Below are 20,726 nucleotides of genomic sequence, written 5' to 3'. Positions count from 1 at the left end.
CCCATGGTTTCTCTGGTTCATGGTCTTTTCCCGCCCAGCCTCTGAGAAAAAGCATAGATTAAATTTAGGAAACTGGTGATTAGGTGAGTGGAGGAGCATTTCCCCCAGGAATTGGTAATCCCTTGATTAGCTAGTCACAAATGCAGACCACAGTAAGCTCTACCCTGAACTTGGAGGCCAAATTTCAAGACAGTGGGGATCACTATACATATTTCAGAGAAATTAGAATACTTATCTTTAGATATAAATGCTGCTCCAACCACAAATGTGGCATAGTTACCCACTAGGCACATTTATACACGCTATTAATCCAACTGAATAAATTCCAGTGCAGTTTACATCCAAGTTTATTGTTCCTGGGTGCCATGTTTACACATGTGCCTGGGACTGCAGCAGGTTAAGCTGGGTTGGAGCAGGCTCAGCTGGCAGGTGGCCCACGGCTTTCAGCTTGTCGGACAGGGCCTGCTCCAACCCGGCTTAATGTGCTGCAGAGAGGCTGGCTGGTACCCCAAGCATTGGGCTAGCCAGCAGGCAGCCCCTGCACTGGAGTACCTTTATACCACAGCCAGCCCTGTCAGCATCTACACATGCATTGCAGTGGATTAAGTGACACCACCTCAGGAAAGAACTTGCGTTTATAAGTACTAACCTAAAGCAACATTTATTTCCTGTGGCCTAGTAGGACCATATGTGTAGATGCTGACACTGTACTACAGAGATAACTAGGCAGCTCAGCAGTAAACATCTTGTGTAGACTCGCCCACTGTGCCATAATTAGCAACGCTCTAACAAGTGTATTCTTTGTCTTATAGTAACATATCCTTGAAGATAAAAAGAATAGGCCAAACATTGATTTACCAGACTTTTAACTGAAAACTAAATGAAGGTAGAAAGTACATTTAATACTTCTCTTCTGCTTAAAAATTGAAATGTACAGAACAAAAATGGAAAAAAGTTAAAACTCAGTAATTTCTGTTTGAACACTTACTCAATTTGAAGATGAGGTTCCCCCACTGTTTAAAATGGGGAGGGGCAGGAAGCCCCTTATCTTGGAATCAAGTATGAGGTGGTCAGAAGGCAGGAAGCTGCTGGGGCTGCAGCCCCAAACTCCATTGCCTCCACACTCTCTGCCTTTCCCTCCACAGCCTTCGTACCTGTCACCTTTGTCTCCCCCTCCCCATACTAATTCTGCCTCCACTCCTGTTTACCTTTGCTCTAGTGCTGGCAGACTCCATCCCAACTGCAGCCTGAAGCAGAAAGCATGGTACCATCCCAGCCTCACTTGGCAGCAGTACTGGCTCTACACCACAGCTAGGAGGCTGGCTCTTTGTCGCAAGCTGCAGTGGGGTCAGAGTCTGCTGGTGTTACAGCATAAGTGGGGAGGGAGAGAGAGAGGAGGAGGAGGAGAGGGGGCAGAGAGGGGGGTGACTAATATCCAATACAGGGGTGGGCAATTATTTCAGCTGGAGGGCAGCTTAATGAGTTTTGGTGAGCTGTCAAGGGCCATATGGGTAGCCCCATCCCGTGAGTTGCCCTGCCCCCAGTCACCCTCTTGGAGCTGACAGTGCTGCCCAACCCCTGACCTCTGCCCCCAGAGTCCCTTCCTTTACCCCAAAAGTAGTCCTTTTGGCAAAGGGGGTTGCCATCTTAAAACTAGAACCCCCCCCCAAATAATATACTAAATAAAAAAAAAAAATCAAACATCTACTATAACATTTTAATTTTATTTAAAATATATGTTTTTGTCCCCATTTATGTCTCTAGATATACTATGTAAACAGACAATTGTATAATAGCTCAAAATACACTCTTACTCTTGTATACTGCATGTGGAAGGGTTAAGGACATATAGGTGGGGGCTGTGTGGTTGAGGAGTGGGTGTGAGGGTATGCATGTGAGGTGTAGTTAAGGTGAGTAGGGTGTGGAGGGGTGGGTAGGTGTGGGTTTGTATGGGGGTATGTGAGTGGGTGGGAGTTTGTTGGTGTATGTGTGGATATGGTGGGGGGGGGGATGGGACTGTCTGTGGATGTGTGAAGGGTTATGGTGGGAGGGTGGGAGCCAGCCCAGCCCATCCCGTCTCAGCTGCAATGCACAGCTCCCGGCAGCAAGGCTGGGACCCACATGGCACAAGCACCCAGCCTGGCACAACATGGTTCTGGCTGCAAGGCTAGGGATTGCATGGCATGGCACACAACCAGCCCAGTTTGGCCCATCCTGGCTGTGGTGTGCAGTTTCTGGCTGCAAGTCTGGGACCCAAGCGGCATGGTATGGAGCCAGCCTGAACCAGCTCTGCCCATCCCCTCTGAGCTGCGCCATGCTGTGTGGGTCCTGGCTTTGCAGCACAGAACTGCACACAGCAGCCGGGATGATCCAGGCTGGCTTGGCTTCATGCTGTACTGTGAGGGTGCTGGCCTTGCAGCTGAGAACTACATGGTGTTGCACAGAGCCAGCCCAGCCTAGCCCATCCTGGCAGCACACAGTTGCCAGCTGCAAGGCCAGGACTCACGCAGCACAGCACAGAGGGGCCCCATGCCACGTCATGCACTCCCAGGCCTTGCAGCCGGCACTGTGTTGTGCCAAGCTGGGCTGTGTGCTGGCCAAGGCCAGCAGGGCCGTTCTGCTTCCCTCACCTCCAGCTGCTCTTGCCCCTGCCGTGTCCCACCACTCTGGGTGGGCGGGGTAAGCTTCAGCAGGAGGCTCCTGCCAAGTGCATGAAGCTCCAGCTGCCTTCCATTCACTCCGCCTGTCTAGCTGGATGAGCAGCCCCGGAAAGAAGACAGAGCAGGCGGAAGGTAGCTGGGAACTGGAACTAGATCTCTCTGTGCTGGGCAGGAGCCTCCCTCTGAAGTTTCTCCCCCACCTACCTGCCCAGAGCAGCGTGGTATAGCAGGAACAGGAGTTGCAACTGGAGGCAAGGGAAGCAGAACAGTCCTGCCAACTCCAGCCAGTGCATGCAGCTTCCAGTGGGGCTGTTCCCAGTGCAGCTGCAGCCAGCTGGGTGCTGCTGTGATTCCCCTTGCCTCCAGGGGCCACTCATCCTCCCACTCCTGCCCCCTGCTGCGCCTGTCCAGGCGGGTGTTGGGAGAGGCACACTGCAGCTCCTGTTGGAGGTGAGGGCAACAGAAGAACATCTGCCCGGCTGCAGCCACACTGGAATTTGCCTTACCAGAAGCTACGTCCCCACCCAACTTACGCTGTGACACCAACAGGTTCTGATCTGACTGTAGCCTGGGGCAAAGACACAGCTCTAGCCCAGCACCCTAGCTGCAGTGTAGAGCCAGTACTGCTGCCCTCTGGTTTTTGCTGGGATACTGCATGGCTTCCTTTCCTGCCCTTCCCTCCCAGACTGCCAATCCCCAGGCTAAATGATAACCCAGGAGTGGGGAAAATGTGGCCTGTGGGCCAGATGCGAACCACCAGGCCACTTTATCTGGCCTCTGGGGCTACTAAAAATTTAGAAAACTAGTATTTATCTGCCCCTGGGTGCCTGTCATGTATCCTTAATGACTTGCCAAAACTCACTAAATGGCCCTCCACCCGAAATAATTGTCCACCCCTGTGATAACCCCTAAGCTAGAACCAGCTATCACTGAGAAGATTGGTTAAACGATCAAGCATTTAACCATTCACATCCCCACCCCCTACTACCTGCCCTATCACTGCCCGCATCACTACCTGTCCCCCTACTGCCTGCAGGAGGGGAGGGGAGAGAATACAACAAAAGTAAGATAATCCTCCAATAATTAGATTCTATACATAGAAAATTATAACAAATTAATAGATTATCCATGTGTAAAATCTAATTATCAGGGGCAGGGGGGGGGCAGAGTCATCTTAAATTCAGGCTAGCCTTGGATTTCAGTAAATAGGGTAGTTTTTACATTACTTTATAGCTGCAATGTACCTTTTCAGGTTCTGTATGAAGTCACTAATAGGCTGGTGACAAAGTATTAAATCTAAACAGGATTTCATAGACATTAGGGCTGGAAGGGACCTCGGGAGACCATCGAGTCCAGCCCCCTGCCCAAAGGGCAGGAAGTCAGCTGGGGTCATAGGATCCCAGCAAGATAAGCATCCAATTTACTCTTGAAGGTGTTCAATGTAGGCGCTTGAACCACCTCCGCTGGCAGGCTGTTCCAGACCTTGGGGGCTCGGACAGTAAAGAAATTCTTCCTTATGTCCAGCCTGAAACGGTCTTGCAGGAGTTTGTGACCGTTCGACCTCGTCATCCCATGGGGCGCTCTGGTGAACAGATGTTCCCCCAGATCCTGGTGGTCACCCCTGATAAATTTGTAGGTGGCCATCAGATCACCCCTGAGCCTGCACTTTTTCAGGCTAAAGAGTCCCATGGCTCTCAGCCTGTCATCGTAAGATCTGTTTTCCTGACCTCTGATCATGCGCGTGGCTCTCCTCTGGACTCTCTCAAGCTTCTCCACATCCTTTTTGAATTGTGGAGCCCAAAACTGGATAGAGAAGTATATTAAGAAAAGTTAATGATCCAATAAACACCATGTTACAAAGAAATCTCTCTATACAAAGTAAATTTTATAAATTCTTTTATGATGTCTTTCATGCCATAACAGTAACAGGGCACTGGAAAAGAAAGGTTTATCTTCTGGCTTTACCACTGACCTTTTTCCACGGGTGAAAACCTGTAGCATTTATTTTGCCTTCTTCAAAACTTTTGGGGAACATGATAAAAATACAGATCTCCATTAAAATTCCATCCAGACACTCTGATTGCAAGTTTCAGACTGGAGCAATTCTCATGCTAATGCTATACTTTTGAAAAATATTACACAAAATTAGCATTTCATCAATATTCAACAGCTCCAATACTTTCTAATCTTTTGATTTCTTTCAAAAGCTTTCAACTGAAAACATTAATAATAAACCAGCATCAATAACGTTAAATGCTGCAAAAAGTTGAACTCCCTCAACCTCAGCAGTTTCTTGTAATGAATCCTACAGAGATGGACTTTTATTATTATTTTGATAATCTGTGGGCAGCTCAATTCCCCACTTTTGTTAAGTAACCATTGTTAGTAAAATAAGCTCATCACATAAGGTATTATCACTGTGTTACAAGCAGATTGTATAGCTGAAGAATACCATTCCCTGCAGATGACTCTGTAAGTGGTGGGGACCTAAAGTAACTTTGTTGAATCATGCATTACTGTACAATATGAACTGTAATTTTTATGTAAATCTTAGAAGCTTAGTGTGTTATCTTATAGTAATTAACCAACCTGTAACTAAAGCATTTTATTTGCATAAGAATAAAGTATTCACTTGAAAAACACTAAAAACAACCAACACTTTCATGAACCCAGACGAACAGACTTCCACCTTCAGCTTCCGCTGTGCAAAAATGAAGTTTATTTTCTCCTGTGGGGAATTTTTACCATCTTCAATATTCTCTAACCCTGAGGAAAGGTGCATGTGCCCGAAAGCTCGTAGAAAAATACATTTTTTTTGTGATTTCTTAGTTGGTCTAATAAAAGGTATTATCTCTGAACCAAGAGTTCTAGAGTTTTGTATTTCTGAAAACAACCAACATACAAATGAGCAGATAAACTACAAATGTAGACCTACAGTACTGCTCCAAGTGGGTGTAGGGGCACACCTTGAACAAGTCGGCACAGCCATGCCCCATCTACCCTGAGGAAATCTACTGTAGTAACAACTGTTTACCCTTAACTAAGTGAAATAACATACATTTTGTGAACGCACACAAGAATGATTCAAGAGGAAAAGGCAAAGGAGAAGTGCATCGTTTTGGATTTTGTAGGGATAAACATGTTTGTTCCAACCACTGCAGGCTGAAGCGACAGAGCACACACATGGAAGTACTGCACTAATACAAGCAGTAGCTTGCCAGAGGTGACACACCCATTACTTCAAGTACCTGCCTTTGTTCAGGATCTCCTATCTGTCAAACTCTCCTACTCTCCAGATCACCCTCCTTAGGTAAAAGCTGCAAGAAATAATGTCACTAGTCCACTATCTGAAGCCAGAAATCAAACTGTGAATAACAAACTGAATGTATTATTTGCTCTCCCTCCCTGCCCAGAATACCTCCAGATCTATCTTCTTCCAAGAATCACTATCACCCGCAGTTACAACTTCAAACAACTTCAATGAGCAACCCATATTTGGATCCCTTTCTGAGACTAGCATGGAAGATGAGATCATTTCTGGAGCATCCAAAGAGGGGGCACGGCAGCACGGCCTCTCTCCTTACCTAGCTACATCTGCTCGCACGGGATAAGAAATCCTTTGACAAAGACCCAGCTGTCAAAGGAGACAGACAATATTCTATTGCTGAGTAATAGCTCCAGAGAAGCGTGCGCGAAGGTGACCACCTTCTCAGAAATTGCAGGAAGTGGGAGGGGAGGAGTCTGTCCCTAGCACATCTTTCTTTCTCTAGAGATGGCCCAGGTAGCTTGGAGTTTGGCAGAAGGCAAGGCAAGGTGGCACTTTAAAGACTAGGGCTGTCCAATTTCTGGACAGACCTGACTCCTCCCTCCCCACTGCTGCACACAGCACTCTCAGCTTCTTGTCATGCACACCACACAGGCAGCCCATTCCTACAAAGCATGCAAGCCAGATCTCACCATGCAGGCAGCACCCTTTCCACCCCTCCCTCCACACACAATGAGAAGACAGCCTAGGATGCAGCACAGACAGCCAAGAGCTCCCTCCCCCTTGCTATGTGCACAGCATGGGTACCATTATCTCCTCTTGCTGTGCAACCCTGCCTAAAGGACCAGGAGCAGGAAGTGGAAGCTGGAGGAGGGAGAGAGAGCCCAGAGACCCTGGCAGCCAGTGCAGAAGGAGCAATAGGGTTGGAGTGCAGTAGGAAGCCTTGGCTGGACAGAAGCATGCAACCTGCATGTTAACACCTCATGTGCCACAAGCAGCCTGCAGGCTACCAGTTATACAGCTTTTTTAGAGTGTAACAAAGTGCCACCCTGTCTTAACCTTCTTTCTTTCTTTACCTAGAAATGCTCCAGAAAAACCTTCATCATCATCTTCACATTTTACTGAACTAAAATGTTGTGCTAAGAAAAGTAACAGAAGGGTAAAGCTTCAGACACACAATACAATTACTCCAGAGTATTTACTTTGAATTTAATTCCATAATGAACAGCAAACACACATAAAGTTCTCTTATCTCCCTGTCTTATACAGGTGCTATTACAGGACCAGACCCTCAAGTAGCAGAACAGCTAATCTGCATTACCCAAAAAGATTACCTCAGATGATAGTAACAGGTAGGGTCATCTGTGGGATAGGCCGAACAGCTGAGAGAAACACAGCCTTTAAATTAGGGATGTAAACGTAAATATTGTTTTAAAAGTTATCCATTTAACCTCCTCAAATTATATCGATTAAACAGTTAACCCAAGTGTAGTAACCTTTGGCAGGAAGCCATGGGTTGGGGGCAGCAGGTGTAGCTGAACCACTAGGGGGTGCTGCCCAGCTGCAGAACCACAGGTTCCCCTTGCCCTCAAGGGCTGAGGCTGCAGATTTCTCTGTCCAGATCCTCATGCCACAGGGAGGAAGGGACAGCAGAAGGTGCTGGACTCCTCCACAGGGGAGCCTTCCCATCACAGCAGCAAGACTCCTAGTTCCATGGAGGGTCTTCCCAGAACCCTTACAGCAGCAGGGCCCAGGAAGGGTAACAGGTTCCCTGAGCATCCCGCCATGCTTGTCCCACCTTGGTCCGAGTCTCCTCTGTACTGCTGGGTCAAGCCCTTTCCAGCTTGTCCTGGGGGAAGATGAGGTCCAGTTCCAGTTGGGTGGTCTCTGCCAGGTGTGCTATGCCCTTCCCCTTCTTGTCTGTGGCCATGGGGCTACCTGGGGCCTGACCCAGCCCCAAGGCAGGGCTGAGCATGCAGCTGACATGGCCTAAAGAGGCACCATGGCAGCTGTAGCAGGCAGCGCCAGGTTGGAGAGGGGATTGAGGCTAGTTCCTTGAGCAGTGATCATAGCCCCACGGCATTCCTGAGCTCCAGGCTAGGAGGCTGCTGTTTCAGCCCTAACACTCCCTCTGGGATCCCTGCTGCTCCTCAAGAATGCCATGAGGCTGTGCTTACCATGCGAGGGGCCAGCAATGACCCCTTAGCAGCCCTTTCAGGTCCAGGCCACAGTGGCATAAGTGCGGCAGAGGGCACAGGGACCCCGTCACCCTACCTGAACCTTGTTGCTGGAGGCGAAGGGGTGGCAAACCCATCACAGGGATGGAAAGGCCCTGCCTGACCCCTGTGGGGGGACCCAACACCTCCCTCCTTCCCTGTTGTGGCAGGATCTGGGCACAGGAGAGGTCCACAGCCCCAGCCCACAATGGTGAGAAGAAGCCGCAGCTCCACAGGTGGGCTGCACCCCCAAATGGCTCAGCCACATTAACTCCCCTGCCCACAGCTCCCTGCCAGTGGCTGGGGCCCACGCAGTGCTGCGTGCATGCTGAAGACACAAGGGGCATAGGCCGGGGTGCTCCTGCTAGGTTTCTAAACAGTAAACGGTATAAATATAATTGTTGTTTAATCATTTACATACAGCCCTACTTTAAACATTGCTACATTAGACACATTTCTTCCTCAGTGTTTTCTCGCACTTCTGTGAAATCAGTGTGCTGTGACTCCCCGAAAACCACAGAGCTGAGTGTTTCCACCCTGATATGGTAATGCCCACCTCCGCACAGTTTTCAACTTCTCACTGGAGAATTGAAAAGCTTCTCAGACTGGTAACCAAATTTGTTCCATAGGAGGCGGACCAGGAAGGTGGGCTTTATACCCCTTTGTCTCCTGTGGTCTGCCCCACTGCTCAAAGGCGTTTAGCTTTTGTGTGGCATTGAACCCAAAGCCGCTCTGACCATCCCTGGTGCAAGGACAGACCTGGGGCCCTACAGGCACCGACTGTGGCCGCCAGGCCCCAAGAGGCGCCCACACGTACAGGCAGCTTCGCACCCTTGCTATGAGGCAGGGGCTGCTGTGCTAGACGTCTCATCAGTCCGGCAGGCGACGCCAAGCGCCAGGGGCTTCAGAGGAAGCCAGGAGGGCCCCCAGCACCCAGCAGCTCCGGGCCTCACGCGGGGGACCTCGCGCTTTTTGACAGCTCGTTGCTCCGCCTCTGCTCACCCTGCGCCTCGCCGCGGCCCCGGGCACTTCCGCCTGGGCATCGCACTCCTGTCGAAGGCGCCCCCGGCCCCGGCCGCCCGTCCCGAGGCACCGCATCCCAACCCCGCCCCGGGGGAGGGGCCGGTCCCAGCCCGCCTCAGCTCCTGGGAGCAGCGCAGGCAGCACCAGCCCGGAGACGAGCTCAGCGCCCCCGCCCCGCCCCGGCTGGGTCTCTCCAAACCTGGCGCCGCAGGTTGACGCTGCCTCCCAGCCGCGCGGCCCCATATCCCCGTCCCCGCCGCTGCCGCTGAGTCTGAGGCGGTGACTCCCTTCTACAATGCGCGTGCGCGGCGTCTCCCTCCCCACCGGCCGGGGAGGATGCCGGGAGTAGTGCGCAATCTGAATCGTAGTTGCCGGCAGGTCGCGGGACACGCTGGGAGTGGTAGTTCTCTCGTTTCGTCCGCGGTGCCGCTGCCCCCAGCGAGCGGCGCCTCCCGTTCCGATCCCGGCGCTGCGGTGCACCCTGGGGCTTGTAGGCGCAAGAGGTTGGCCTCGGCCGAGAGTCCATCCGGGGCTCGGAAGCGGCGGGGCTGGTGAATGGCGTCGCCTAGCAGCGGCTGCCGCCTTCCATAGTGCCCGCTGCTGCAAGTGAGGGCCGTGCCGGGGCGTCCCACGGGTGCTGCTGGGCAGGGGGAGAGTGTTACTCTTCTGGGGGGTTCCCAGCGCGCGGAGGGGCAGGAGGATGCGTGTGGGCGCGGCCAGTTTCGGGGGGCCCCGGCCGCGGGTGCTCGATTTGCCCGGGGCCCGCTGCTGCAGGGGCGGAGGAGTCGCCTGACTGCACCTCTGGGGCTCTTCGGCTTCAAGACATGGGCAGCGATAGAGCTCGTCTCGCCCCCCGGGCCTGCGGGGTCTTTCTCCCTCCGTGTAGAGGCCACGGGCCGGTGCAGGGGCGAGGAGGGTGGGTGGGAAAATCCATTTTTTCCTGTCAGGGCAGTTCTCACTTAAACTACGCACTAACACTAGGTCTGGGAAGTATCTGAAATCTGAGACTAAAGAGTGAGAGGAAGGATGCTTGGCTGTAGCATCTGCAGGCATCCGAATACCAAGACCTAAGGGCCTGGGCCTGCAACTAGGACACCTGCCAGTGGATTTGGGAGGATGTGAAGTCCCAGGGTGAGAGCTTGGGGTGGAGGATGCTCATTGATTGTAACGATATGTAGTGTTTAGAACGATTGAATTCTGCCTGCTCCATCGATACGGTTTTTGGAGCAATTGACTTCAGGTCAGTCAATATGATTTCGAACTGATTTGGCTGATTCGATCTGGAACACAAAATATATTAATAATAATAATAATAAATGCATTGATTTCTTCTCCAGCAGGGTGCTGTGTGGTTCAGGTGCTGCCCCAGATGGGTGCTGGGTGAAGGGGAGATGATTCTGTGCTTAGGTTCCTGGATGCCTCTTAGCTGTTAAACACGTGAAGGTTTTATGGGCTCTTCGTCTGTCAGAACAGTAAGGGCTGGGGTTCCAGGTCAGCACGTCTCATGTCTCTTATGATCATTGTGCTGATATCATTAGCCTTTTTGTTGTCCTAGGCTCTGTTTCTGCTTTTTATTCTGACAGGGTTATCATCTCTTTCTTTTCCAGGAATCATATATCTCTCAAATAACAGATCTGTCCTATTTTAAAAGGTATTTTGTTATGTTCTGCATGGGATCCTTCTGGGGTTTCACCCTAACTTAGAGAATTTTTAGATTGGGAATTTGTGCATATTGTCACATCTTCCTTGGGAAATCAGACATCAAAATGTACTCTGTTTAAATGCATAGCTTTCTTTCTGGAAACATAAAGAGGCTGTCTCCTTTCCTGATTTGTGAACTTCCCCAACTCAGAGTAAGTAGCACTCATTAAGAACACAATAGCCCATCTCAGTCTTTTTCAGTACTATACAGGGCTATTAGCAGCCCTGAAAATGACTTGGCTTCTGGACATTTTTAAAGCTTTTAAAAGCAGCCCTGAAACTGGCACGCTCTGGTCAGTTTCAGGGCTTTTAATGGCAGCTTTTTGACAGCTGTTTCCTTCCAGCCTTTCTGGCGCCAGGTATTATGTATTTACATGGATTAAAATTATATTACACAGCAGGTAGTAGAAGCTACATGGTTTATACATTTAATCCATATGCAAATAATTGATACATGTGCTTACATGGCAACAGACACTTCTTACATGTGCTTACATGGTAACAGACTCTTATCCATTAGAGTTAGATGCATAAAATACTTAGAGGCCTATGTATCTTTCAACCACTCTACTTCATATCTTAGTTGTGCAGCGAAGAGGCAGCACCTGTCAAAGGCCAACTATTAAGCTTTGACAGTGATGAGGAGTATTTATTTCCTTGATTGTCATCTCATCTCATTTTCATGATTTCTAATAACAATTCCGAGAGTGACTATTTGAAGTCTTTAAAATGATGGGAGGATAGTCATCTTCCAGGCTGCTAATACCACAGCACTAACAGGACTGTGTACTTAAATACTGATAGTTTAAATGAAAATTTGGATAAGTGCATACTCTGGGTAAATGCTGGTCTGTTCTTAATCTCAAACTATTTCTCTCTCTCTCTTCTCTCTCTCTCTCTCTCTCTCTCTCTCTCTCTCTCTCTCTCTCTCTCTCTCTCTATATATATATATATATATATATATATATATATACCATAGCATATTTTTAAAAACTCCTAGTAAACAGAGAGGGGGCAATGAAAATGAGTGATTTGTATCCCAGCTTAATTATATAGCTGGAGAAGTTTTTTTGGCAGACTCTTCAGACAATTATAGGAAAGTTTTTGAAGGATGGTAATGGCAGGAAGTTTTAAGTTGGCAAATCTCTACCCATGGTTCAGTTAATGCAGAGGAACGTAATCGGTTTCTAATAGTGCAGAAATTTCCCACGACTTCAGTAAAATGAATGGTGAAAAAGATCTCAAAGGTCTTGCAGCACTGTACAGAGGTCGTATTTGAGAATTTGCACAAAATATCTGTCCTAATTTTCTGTGTCAGCTAGCAACAGCTGATTTGCTTGTTTTTTTTCCCCCAACTGTGAGCCATTTTCATAAGGACAATTATGTTTAGTAGGATCTAAAATTATTTATGTTTAGTAGGATCTAATTGCATTATTTGGACTTTGTCAGCCTGGGTAGGAGCAGCCAATGGGCAGTAGCAACAATTAATCTCTGTCCTCTGTAAAATCTTTTCCAGGTCCTCACATAATGTCCAATACATTAAAACTCTGCAGTACCTAATTGTAGACTGGCTGGTTATAGGCAGTAGAAAGAAACTTACACCTGGGTGGATTTATGGCTTCTAATCCTTAATAACACCCTCATGATAGATTTTGGTCAACAGGTTGTGAGAAGCAGATGATAAGACAGGTGTCAATATAGTGCTCGATCTGGTTCGAGTATATACATCTCCCAGTGATGCATTCATATTGTGCAGTATCCAAGATTTTATTTAAAAGGAAAATAACATTTCTATCCCTCATGCTTGCAAAAGTAATCTAGATGTGGGAAGAGTGTAAACCAATGAAAATGTTCACCTTTGGACGACGTAAAGTCTTAATATTGTTTCCTGTGATTCACTTTCTTGCCTTTGGCAATTGTTTCAGCTTTAATGTAATGATCATTCTTATTTTTGTTGTTGTTTCAGGGAAGAAACAAAGCTATTTTAAACTCAAGATGGCCCCCAACTTAGATTGGAAGATGCTTATGAGAGTTGACCCAGATGCTCTTCCACGTCAAGAAGAACTGGCAGATAGATTGTTGGAGACTGTGTCCAAAGTACGTGTATGAAGTACAAGAAATGTAAATGTTTTTGTTATGCATGTTTAGTGAACCAATTTTGGTTCCATAAAGATTTAGCATTAGTATAAATTGTGTTTAATTCTGTGTTATTTATGGAAATCATTCTATTGTCTATTTAGGTTGAAGGAAATGACTTAAAAAGTGAAAATCCTGAACAAGTAATACATCTTTTTAAAATTACTCAGTCACTTATGAAGGTTTGTATCAGTTCTTTTTTTTTTTTTTTTTTTTAAGTGTGTTGTACGTTTTAAGCTTGAGCTGAGCTGCTACGTGAAACTAAGAGTAAATGCATTTTAATTACTTTTTTCATGTCATACACGTGTGACTCCAAGAATACATATGTGCAACAATAATTTGGACCTAGATTAGAATAATTTTAAATTTATGAGGTTTAAAATGAATTATTGGAAATGCAGACATCCTAAAACCATGCTTCTAAATTTTTCATTTTCTGGGGTTTCCATAGAATGTGCCATAGAATTGTTCCAAAATGTGTTGTATAATTCTTTGGATAAAGTACCATAGAATTCTTTGTAGTTAGTATAACTCCTATGGACATGTGTCTAAAGTTGATATTCCAGAGTCTCAACACTCATACCAATGTGGGTCTAATAAACATTTGGGGGCTTTTATTCAATAAGAAAGGGTACACGTTTCCTTTCATACTTAAATGAGTCTGTGGTGCTTTCTCATAAGCTTGTAGAAACATCTCAGAAGTTAGCTAAAGCTAATCCTTGTAAAATGTTTCTGTGTATTTTTTTTTCTAGATGAAAGTTCAAGAAGCGGAGCTGGCTGTAGAAGAAGTTGAAAAAGCTGGAGAGGAGCAAGCCAAAGTTGGTAAATATATGTTTTCTGAATAAGGTGCACAAATGTTTTGTTATGTGGATTCTGTAACTCCTGAAGTATTGTACTGAAGTATCTGTAAGTGAAATGTTGAAACTGTTGAGCTGAAATGCAAAGCTGCCATTGACTTCAGTAAGGTCAGGATTTTGCCCTAAATGTTTACAGGCAGTCATCCCACTTATGACACAACTGGTTCTTGAAAACCACGTCTTAAGTTGAAACGTTGTAACTCAGAACCAATTTTCTCATAAGAAACAATGTTATAAATGGGGGATTGGTTCCTGAGCCAAGGTCTGATACCCCATTTTCACCAAAAATACCTCAGAATTTTGTACTCGTCAGTTACAGAAGAGTAACATAGCTACTTTAATGTATTTATATTGTAAATAACAATCATTGATTTGGAAGGACTTCTTTGAGGTGACTTTGTTGAACTTCTTGATAGGCTCTTGGTTGAACTTTTTGAATGTTTCTTGCCTGGAGTTTTCTCAGGAGCCTTGGCTGCAAGTTTTTCTGCAGTCTTGTCTGCTTTTTTAAAGAAAGTGTCCAACCAAGTTTAGACAGATGCTCTCCAGGGAGATGAGCAACACAGCAAACTTGTTCCCTGGCATGGCATCGTATTGGATCAAGCATTGTAAGTCGAAACTGACATCATAAAGTTGAAACAGGGTGTCAGTTTATAAACATTGTAAGTGCAAAATGTTGCAACTCAAAACGTTGTAAGTCGAGGACTGCCTATATACACATGGTTGAATACTGTTGCTGTTAACTGATGTATCAGGTTTTTTTACTTTATTTAAAGCCTCTGAGTAATGATGTGCTGTTTTATTTCAACAGAAAATCAATTGAAAGCAAGGGTGATGAAACTAGAAAATGAACTGGAGGTATGCTTTTTTATACTAAATTAATTTTTGTTCAATCTTTAATGGTTATTCAGCTTGAATTAGTGAAGTTCTTGACACTGAATTTCTAAGTTTAAAAAATTGTTCAGTTTTTAAATTTTAAAGGAAATGGTGGTAATATTTATAAACAGATAAACATTTGGCAAAACTGGATAGATGTTTAGATATAAAAAGTGCCATCAACTTAAGGACTTATGACAAGACAGCTAAGATCAGCCTACATACGTATTGTGTTATCTATGCTTTAGTTCAAACGTGTAGTCTCCAGAAAAAAGTGGGGTGGCGGAGGATTACAAATCAAAACTATATCTGCTATGTCTGCTTTTGAAAAAGATGCATTTGCTCTGTGTAGTATTTAATTTCAAAACTGATTTTGAATATATACCAAGTACAGATGTTCAGAGAGGTGTTTATGCATGCAGGGTATCAGAGGAATCTGTAACATCACTTGAGCATTTTGTTGCTAGAAATTGGTAGGAATTATCACTGATTATATGATACTGGGCTTGCAAGAATCACTTATTACCTTCATGTGAGTAAATCAGTCCTGATAGGTGACCTGAATTTTTTATTTTGAAAATGCAAAAATGTATATTTGTTTCTGTCCTTAAGGTAGCTCGGCGATCTACTGGTGGTCGTGACACTCGTTTTTTGCGTGATGAGATCCATCAGTTGGAAAAACAGTTGGAACAAAAAGAGAGAGAATTAGCAGATATGGAAAAAGAGCTAGAAAAAGAGAAGAAAGTCAGTGAACAGGTAATAAGAATTGAATTAGTTCTAGAATTGATAAAAGTTCTAGGGCAACTTAGTCTGGAAGAGTGTTCTGAAAGTAGTCACTGGAATGAAAAGCACTGATTAAATGGGACCATAGCCTATAAAAAATTAACTGTGGGTTTTTAAACAAAAAACAAATGGACTGCAATACAATTGCAAGTCCCATTTTCATATTGTTTTGTGTTTCTGAGCATCAAAATAATATGTAAATGATTTAATTAAATTTTTGGAGAAGAAGCTTGATGGAGGGGATAGGTGAGTGATTTGAGACTACCTGAATTCCAATACTATCTCAGTACAAATTCACTTTGCGTTTTGCTTTTTTTTGGAAAGTCATTTAATCTACTTATCTCTTTCCGTTTGTAAAATGGCAGCAATGTTGCCCATGTTGCCTGAGGTACTGTGATGATCAAGATTTTATACAGTGCTTCTACATTTTGTAAGTACTGTTAAATAAGCTGATTTTTTTATAAATCATACTGGAGTTTTAGGTGCAGTTCAGCTCATAAGTAAATAGGAGTTGAATTAGTTTACACAAGCACTAAATACTCTATTAAGTATTGAATTGAAATTCTAAGCTAAAGATACATTTAGGTAGTTTAATTGCCTTTCCCAGTATATCTATCTTAAAGTAATATTTGGCTCAGAGATTCTGTAATAATATGGAGGCTAAGTTTTATTATTTATATAAATGAGAAACCATTCCTTTTATTTTAGCTTGCCCTTCGAAATGAAGATGCTGACAATGAAAACAGCAAATTAAGAAGGGAGGTTAGTAAAGTTATTCATATAATTAGATTAAAACAGCTCATGTATTTAATACAATTTCATATGTTTTATCTTGTTCTGTAAGTTTTGGAATGATCATAGTTTAATTTTTCTTTGGTATATTGCTTGGGTATTGATGCTAAGGGAATGCGAATTTTTAAATTCTAAAAAAGAATCTGCTTAGAAAGAATTGGATAGCTGAGATTTATTTCTCTGAAATGCGGGATGTTAAATCTCTGGCAGAAGCTGTGTCTGTGTTTGCATGGCCTGTTACACGTGTAGTCTCAGTCTTGATTGGGCCTTCAAACTCCAGTGCTGTAAAAAATTGAAATTAATATTTTATGTTATTACGGGGTAAATGTCATTACTTGAAAATTCTGAATTAAGTACAACTGTAGCCAAACTGATATCTCAGGGTAGATCCCTTGTAGATGTCCTTGTGGCTTCTTATTTTATTGCTTTATTTATTTTCCTGTGCTTGGGAACTTGTGCAATTTCTCCCCTCTACCCTTTCTAATGTGTGTCCTTTGGTTAGATCCTCTTTTAGACCATCACGATTAAGTTACACTACTTCCTTATCTGGTATTTTGTTCACCATTCTTTCCTTTTCTCTTTTTAATATCATGATTTTAGTATTCTGTATGTGAAATTGTGCTTTATTCCCACCTATAGTAAGTTTTAAAGTATTCTGTAAAGATGCTTAGAAAATTTTAGAACTTAGATTTGTCCCTATTAAGAAATATCCAGATAATTGACCTTAAGTGGAATTAAAATTTTCCAAGGTCACTTATTTACTCCAAAATATTTTCTAATAACTAATCTCTATTTCAAATGAAGTATTTCAAATCTTAATTCAAACTTTACAATACTAGGAAACTACTAGGAACATTCTGTATCCTTCAGTACTAGTCTCTATCTATGTGTAGCCTGCTGGGGTTTTTTTGTTTTGTTTTTTTTAAAGAAATTTTTTGTGTTCCAAGCCAAATCAAGTCCAAATCCATGAGTCAGTCCAGAACCATAAGTGGCCCTGAAACCGGAAAACATCCTCCACTCCTACGAGGGGCTTCAGATATTTCCAAAGTCTTTTGGCAGGCATCCTACATGCAGGCCAAAGCCCGGTTTGGGATTTGGATACCCCCAAGTTTTGCCTGCCTTCAGCCACGTGGGCACAAGAGCAAGCTAGGGAGGAGCGTCCCATTTCCATAAAATAGGCTTTAAGCCCAAACACCTTGGCAGGTACTAAACCATGCCAGAAGAAAGGAGGGCTACCTTCATGGACCCAGATACATGAAGTTTCCTCTGCCAGGTAAGTATTGATGTGTAGCCTGCTGTACATATGATTACAGCCACCAGTCAGTAGAGGGTGCTACTCTTACTAGTAGACAAAAGGAATGAGTGCAGTGTGCGATTGCTGTCCACCTACCTCTGGTGACTTCTGTCCAGAAAAGCAGTTTGGTCCAACAAGAGTGTAAGCAGGCAGTGGGAAACAGTCACTGCTATGAAGCTGATGTCTCTGTCTTGGCCTTTGTGAGCAGCCTAAAGGTAATATCTCTTTATGGAGACAGATTTGATACCCTCTGTCCTGAAAAGGAACAACATTTTCTGCCTGCCTCTGCTTATGTATAGTTACTAGGGCAGATATCTCGAGGGCTGTGTGTGATGGATTGTGGCAGAGAATCCTGAGGAGCTAAACTGGATTTGGCCTCCATGTCTGGACCTTGGGATCCATAGGAGGATCCAACCAAACCCAACAAGAATATTGTGACTATCTTCTAATATTTGAAAATATTTTGTTTTAATATCGAGAGTCACTTAGTAATTTCAGAATACTGCATTTCAAATGCTATTAGGATGACCAACACCAAATACATCATATGCATGAAATAGCTTGCAGAGAAAAAAAAATTGATGAGTGGAAATGAAGGTCATGGAGAAGAGCATGATGTGGATGATGCTGACAATGGTTACCCTTGTGAGAAACATTTTTAATCCAGAAGTCATCCTGCCCCTGTAACACCACCATCTAGAAGTGATGCACATTCAGCTTCAGTTTTTCAGTCATTAGGAAAACAACAGGTACATCAATCAGCTATATCAATAAGACTCCTAACGACAACAAGATGACATCTGGAAATGAGAAAAAAATGATCAAGTTCACACAAGAGTGACATGCTTCTGATAATCCCATATTAGTCATTGAAAACAGTTCTTGGTGGGCAGTATACTAGTTTTCAGTGGACAGTCTTTGGGCACGTATTTTACAGTGGAAAACTATTAGAAGAAAACATAAACAAAGTATTTTGGCTATTGTTAGATTAAATTGAAAAACTCCTGGGGGAAGATGCCAGACTTTGATTGTAATACCTCAGCCAGCTTTTTACCTGAATATTGAAATAGGAGAGAACATATATTCTGTGAAGTGTATTAATAGTAAAAATTTTTGGTGCTAGTGACAGTTGGAAGTAAGAGAGTATCTTCTCTGCCAGTTAACAGTGTTAGTAATGTGACCATGTGGGCCATCGTAATAGACAAATGTTCACATATTACTATAATAAGATATTTCTCATGACCTAAACCCCTTTTTAATGATTTTGTGAGGTTAGACACACTGTGAACGATCTAGAAAAGACCAAAATAAGTAGTAAAATACCTGAAAAGTACTTTTATTCTAGCTGCATTTTTAAGTGGCAGATGGGCAAGCATGGTAAGAATGATATGGTAACCCTGAAACTTTCTAACAAATTCAGTAAATGTGATAGTATTTGCAGGTTAAATAAAACTGCTTCAGGAAATGTTGACTACTGAAGACTCTAAAAGTGATGACATACTGTACTTGATAATGATGTCTTTTGGGTTCACTGATAGCACTCTCTGATCATTCTACAGCCAATTTCTGCAGCCACTGTATCTGAATTGGGTGAAACATTTTTCAAGCATTACTAAATTTATGGCCAAACTTATGTCAAGTCTTTTGAAAATATAAGTGTATCTGCATTCACAATTCATGAAAAAAATGGAAGTAAAGGATTTTATTTACAGATTGGTAGCATTTTGAACAGCAGACCATTATTGAGAACAATTCTCTTAAATGAGAGGTTCCAAGACAGTAATGCTAGCAATAGTAAAATGGTTTACAGCAAGGGTGTTGTTATGCCAGGTCATGGGCAGCCAGGTCAGGGAGTCACCCAGGGCCTGGAGAAGCAACTGAGATCATATGTATGTAGAGTCGGAGTGTAGGGGAGCCAAAAAGCCAAAAGCCAGGAGATCTGTCTGAGGAGCCAAGTCAGACACCTGGAGGGTTGGGCAGAGCATGGGGTCAGAAGACCTGCTGGGTTGGATATCTGAAAGATCAGAACAGGAGTCAGATTAGGGAGCTGAATGGTCAAGCCAAACTCAGGGTCCATGGGTGAGCCAGGTTGGGTAATAAAAGAATCAGTCAAAGCTGGTAGAAGCTCAAGCTGAGGACAAAGTAGCTTGAGTACAAGCATGAACGACTGGTGCCTCCTGCATCTGTCAGGGGCACCTGCAGAAGCCGCCAGCGACAGCGGCCTTCTCAGGGTGGGGGTACCAGCTCTGCCATCAGCATCAGTGTCGCCCATCGGGGGGGCATGTGCACACCTGTGCACCCCCTACCAGTTGCCTATGAGTACAAGGTTGATCCCTGTTGCCCAGACACTTCCTCTTCTGGGTCAGGGGCCCTTTTTGAGGTGGTAAAGGGACAGTTGACCTTAGCTGGCCACTCTGGCACAGAGTGGGCTCCTTACTAGGCCCTGATGGAAGTTTCTGATCACCTGTTCCTACCTGGATGTTCAGTTGGGGAGGTGGTAGACTGGGATGAGCAGCTTTGCCAGGCTGGCTGAGGACTTGGGTTCAGGATCACTGCCTGACATGTCAAATGTAGCCCAGGGTCAGATCCAGCCCATGGAGCTGTTCAATCCAGCCCACCAGGCTATCAGCAGAGCACTGAAAGTTGGAGGCATAGCTTAGAGGAGTGGACTATTGCAGAATCGAGGGTCCTTGGGTCCCAGTGGACATTGGTCATCAGTGGTAGAAGGAAGAGTAAGGACTGATATAGCCCTGATCATCCTCCTGCTCTTTCGCCTGTTGCCACTGCTGCAACCCTATTGCAGTTCCATGCTGAGGCCACCCCCACCACCATTGTGTGCTTGATGCCTTATTCTGGAGTAGAGCTGCTGCTCCAGCATGGGGCACATGGTGGCAACAGTAGCTTTGGCATGGGACCTGCAATGGGAGCTGCAATGGAGCTGGAACTGCCACCATGCCATGTGCCAGGGTCAGAGCCCAAGCTGCTGCTGCTTTATTCCCCAAGCTGGATTCAGCCTGCAAGAAACTCCATAGTTCAGATCTAGTCAAGGATGCAAAGTGACTTTTGACATCTGTGATTGAAGTGTTTGGTGAGTTTTATCAAACCAACCACACCCATCATTGGGAA

At 44.8% G+C, this 20,726-nt stretch overlaps 2 protein-coding genes across 6 annotated transcripts in view; one reads left to right on the top strand and one right to left on the bottom strand.

The window, feature by feature from the left end:
- TMTC3 (transmembrane O-mannosyltransferase targeting cadherins 3) overlaps positions 1-9,488 on the bottom strand; it is a 60,330-nt gene extending 50,842 nt beyond the window's left edge. For all 5 annotated transcript variants that reach the window (XM_090042647.1, XM_090042651.1, XM_090042648.1 and 2 more), the window contains exon 1: positions 9,364-9,488. The gene's annotated coding sequence lies outside the window, so the exon portion shown is untranslated. The remainder of the gene's footprint in view (positions 1-9,363) is intronic.
- An 80-nt stretch (positions 9,489-9,568) lies between these two features.
- The window catches only part of CEP290 (centrosomal protein 290), a 102,723-nt gene continuing 91,565 nt past the window's right edge, over positions 9,569-20,726 (top strand). The window contains 8 exon segments of the mRNA XM_090042646.1: positions 9,569-9,770; positions 10,772-10,815; positions 12,832-12,962; positions 13,106-13,183; positions 13,754-13,823; positions 14,667-14,713; positions 15,344-15,487; positions 16,223-16,276. Coding sequence (XP_089898772.1) covers positions 12,861-12,962; positions 13,106-13,183; positions 13,754-13,823; positions 14,667-14,713; positions 15,344-15,487; positions 16,223-16,276 — 495 coding nt within the window. The 5' untranslated portion in view covers positions 9,569-9,770; positions 10,772-10,815; positions 12,832-12,860.

This window comes from Crocodylus siamensis, chromosome 4, assembly GCF_052110815.1.
Source record: "Crocodylus siamensis isolate JL-2025a chromosome 4, ASM5211081v1, whole genome shotgun sequence".
Taxonomy (NCBI): domain Eukaryota; kingdom Metazoa; phylum Chordata; order Crocodylia; family Crocodylidae; genus Crocodylus; species Crocodylus siamensis.
This window is presented reverse-complemented; position numbering and strand designations above follow the sequence as displayed.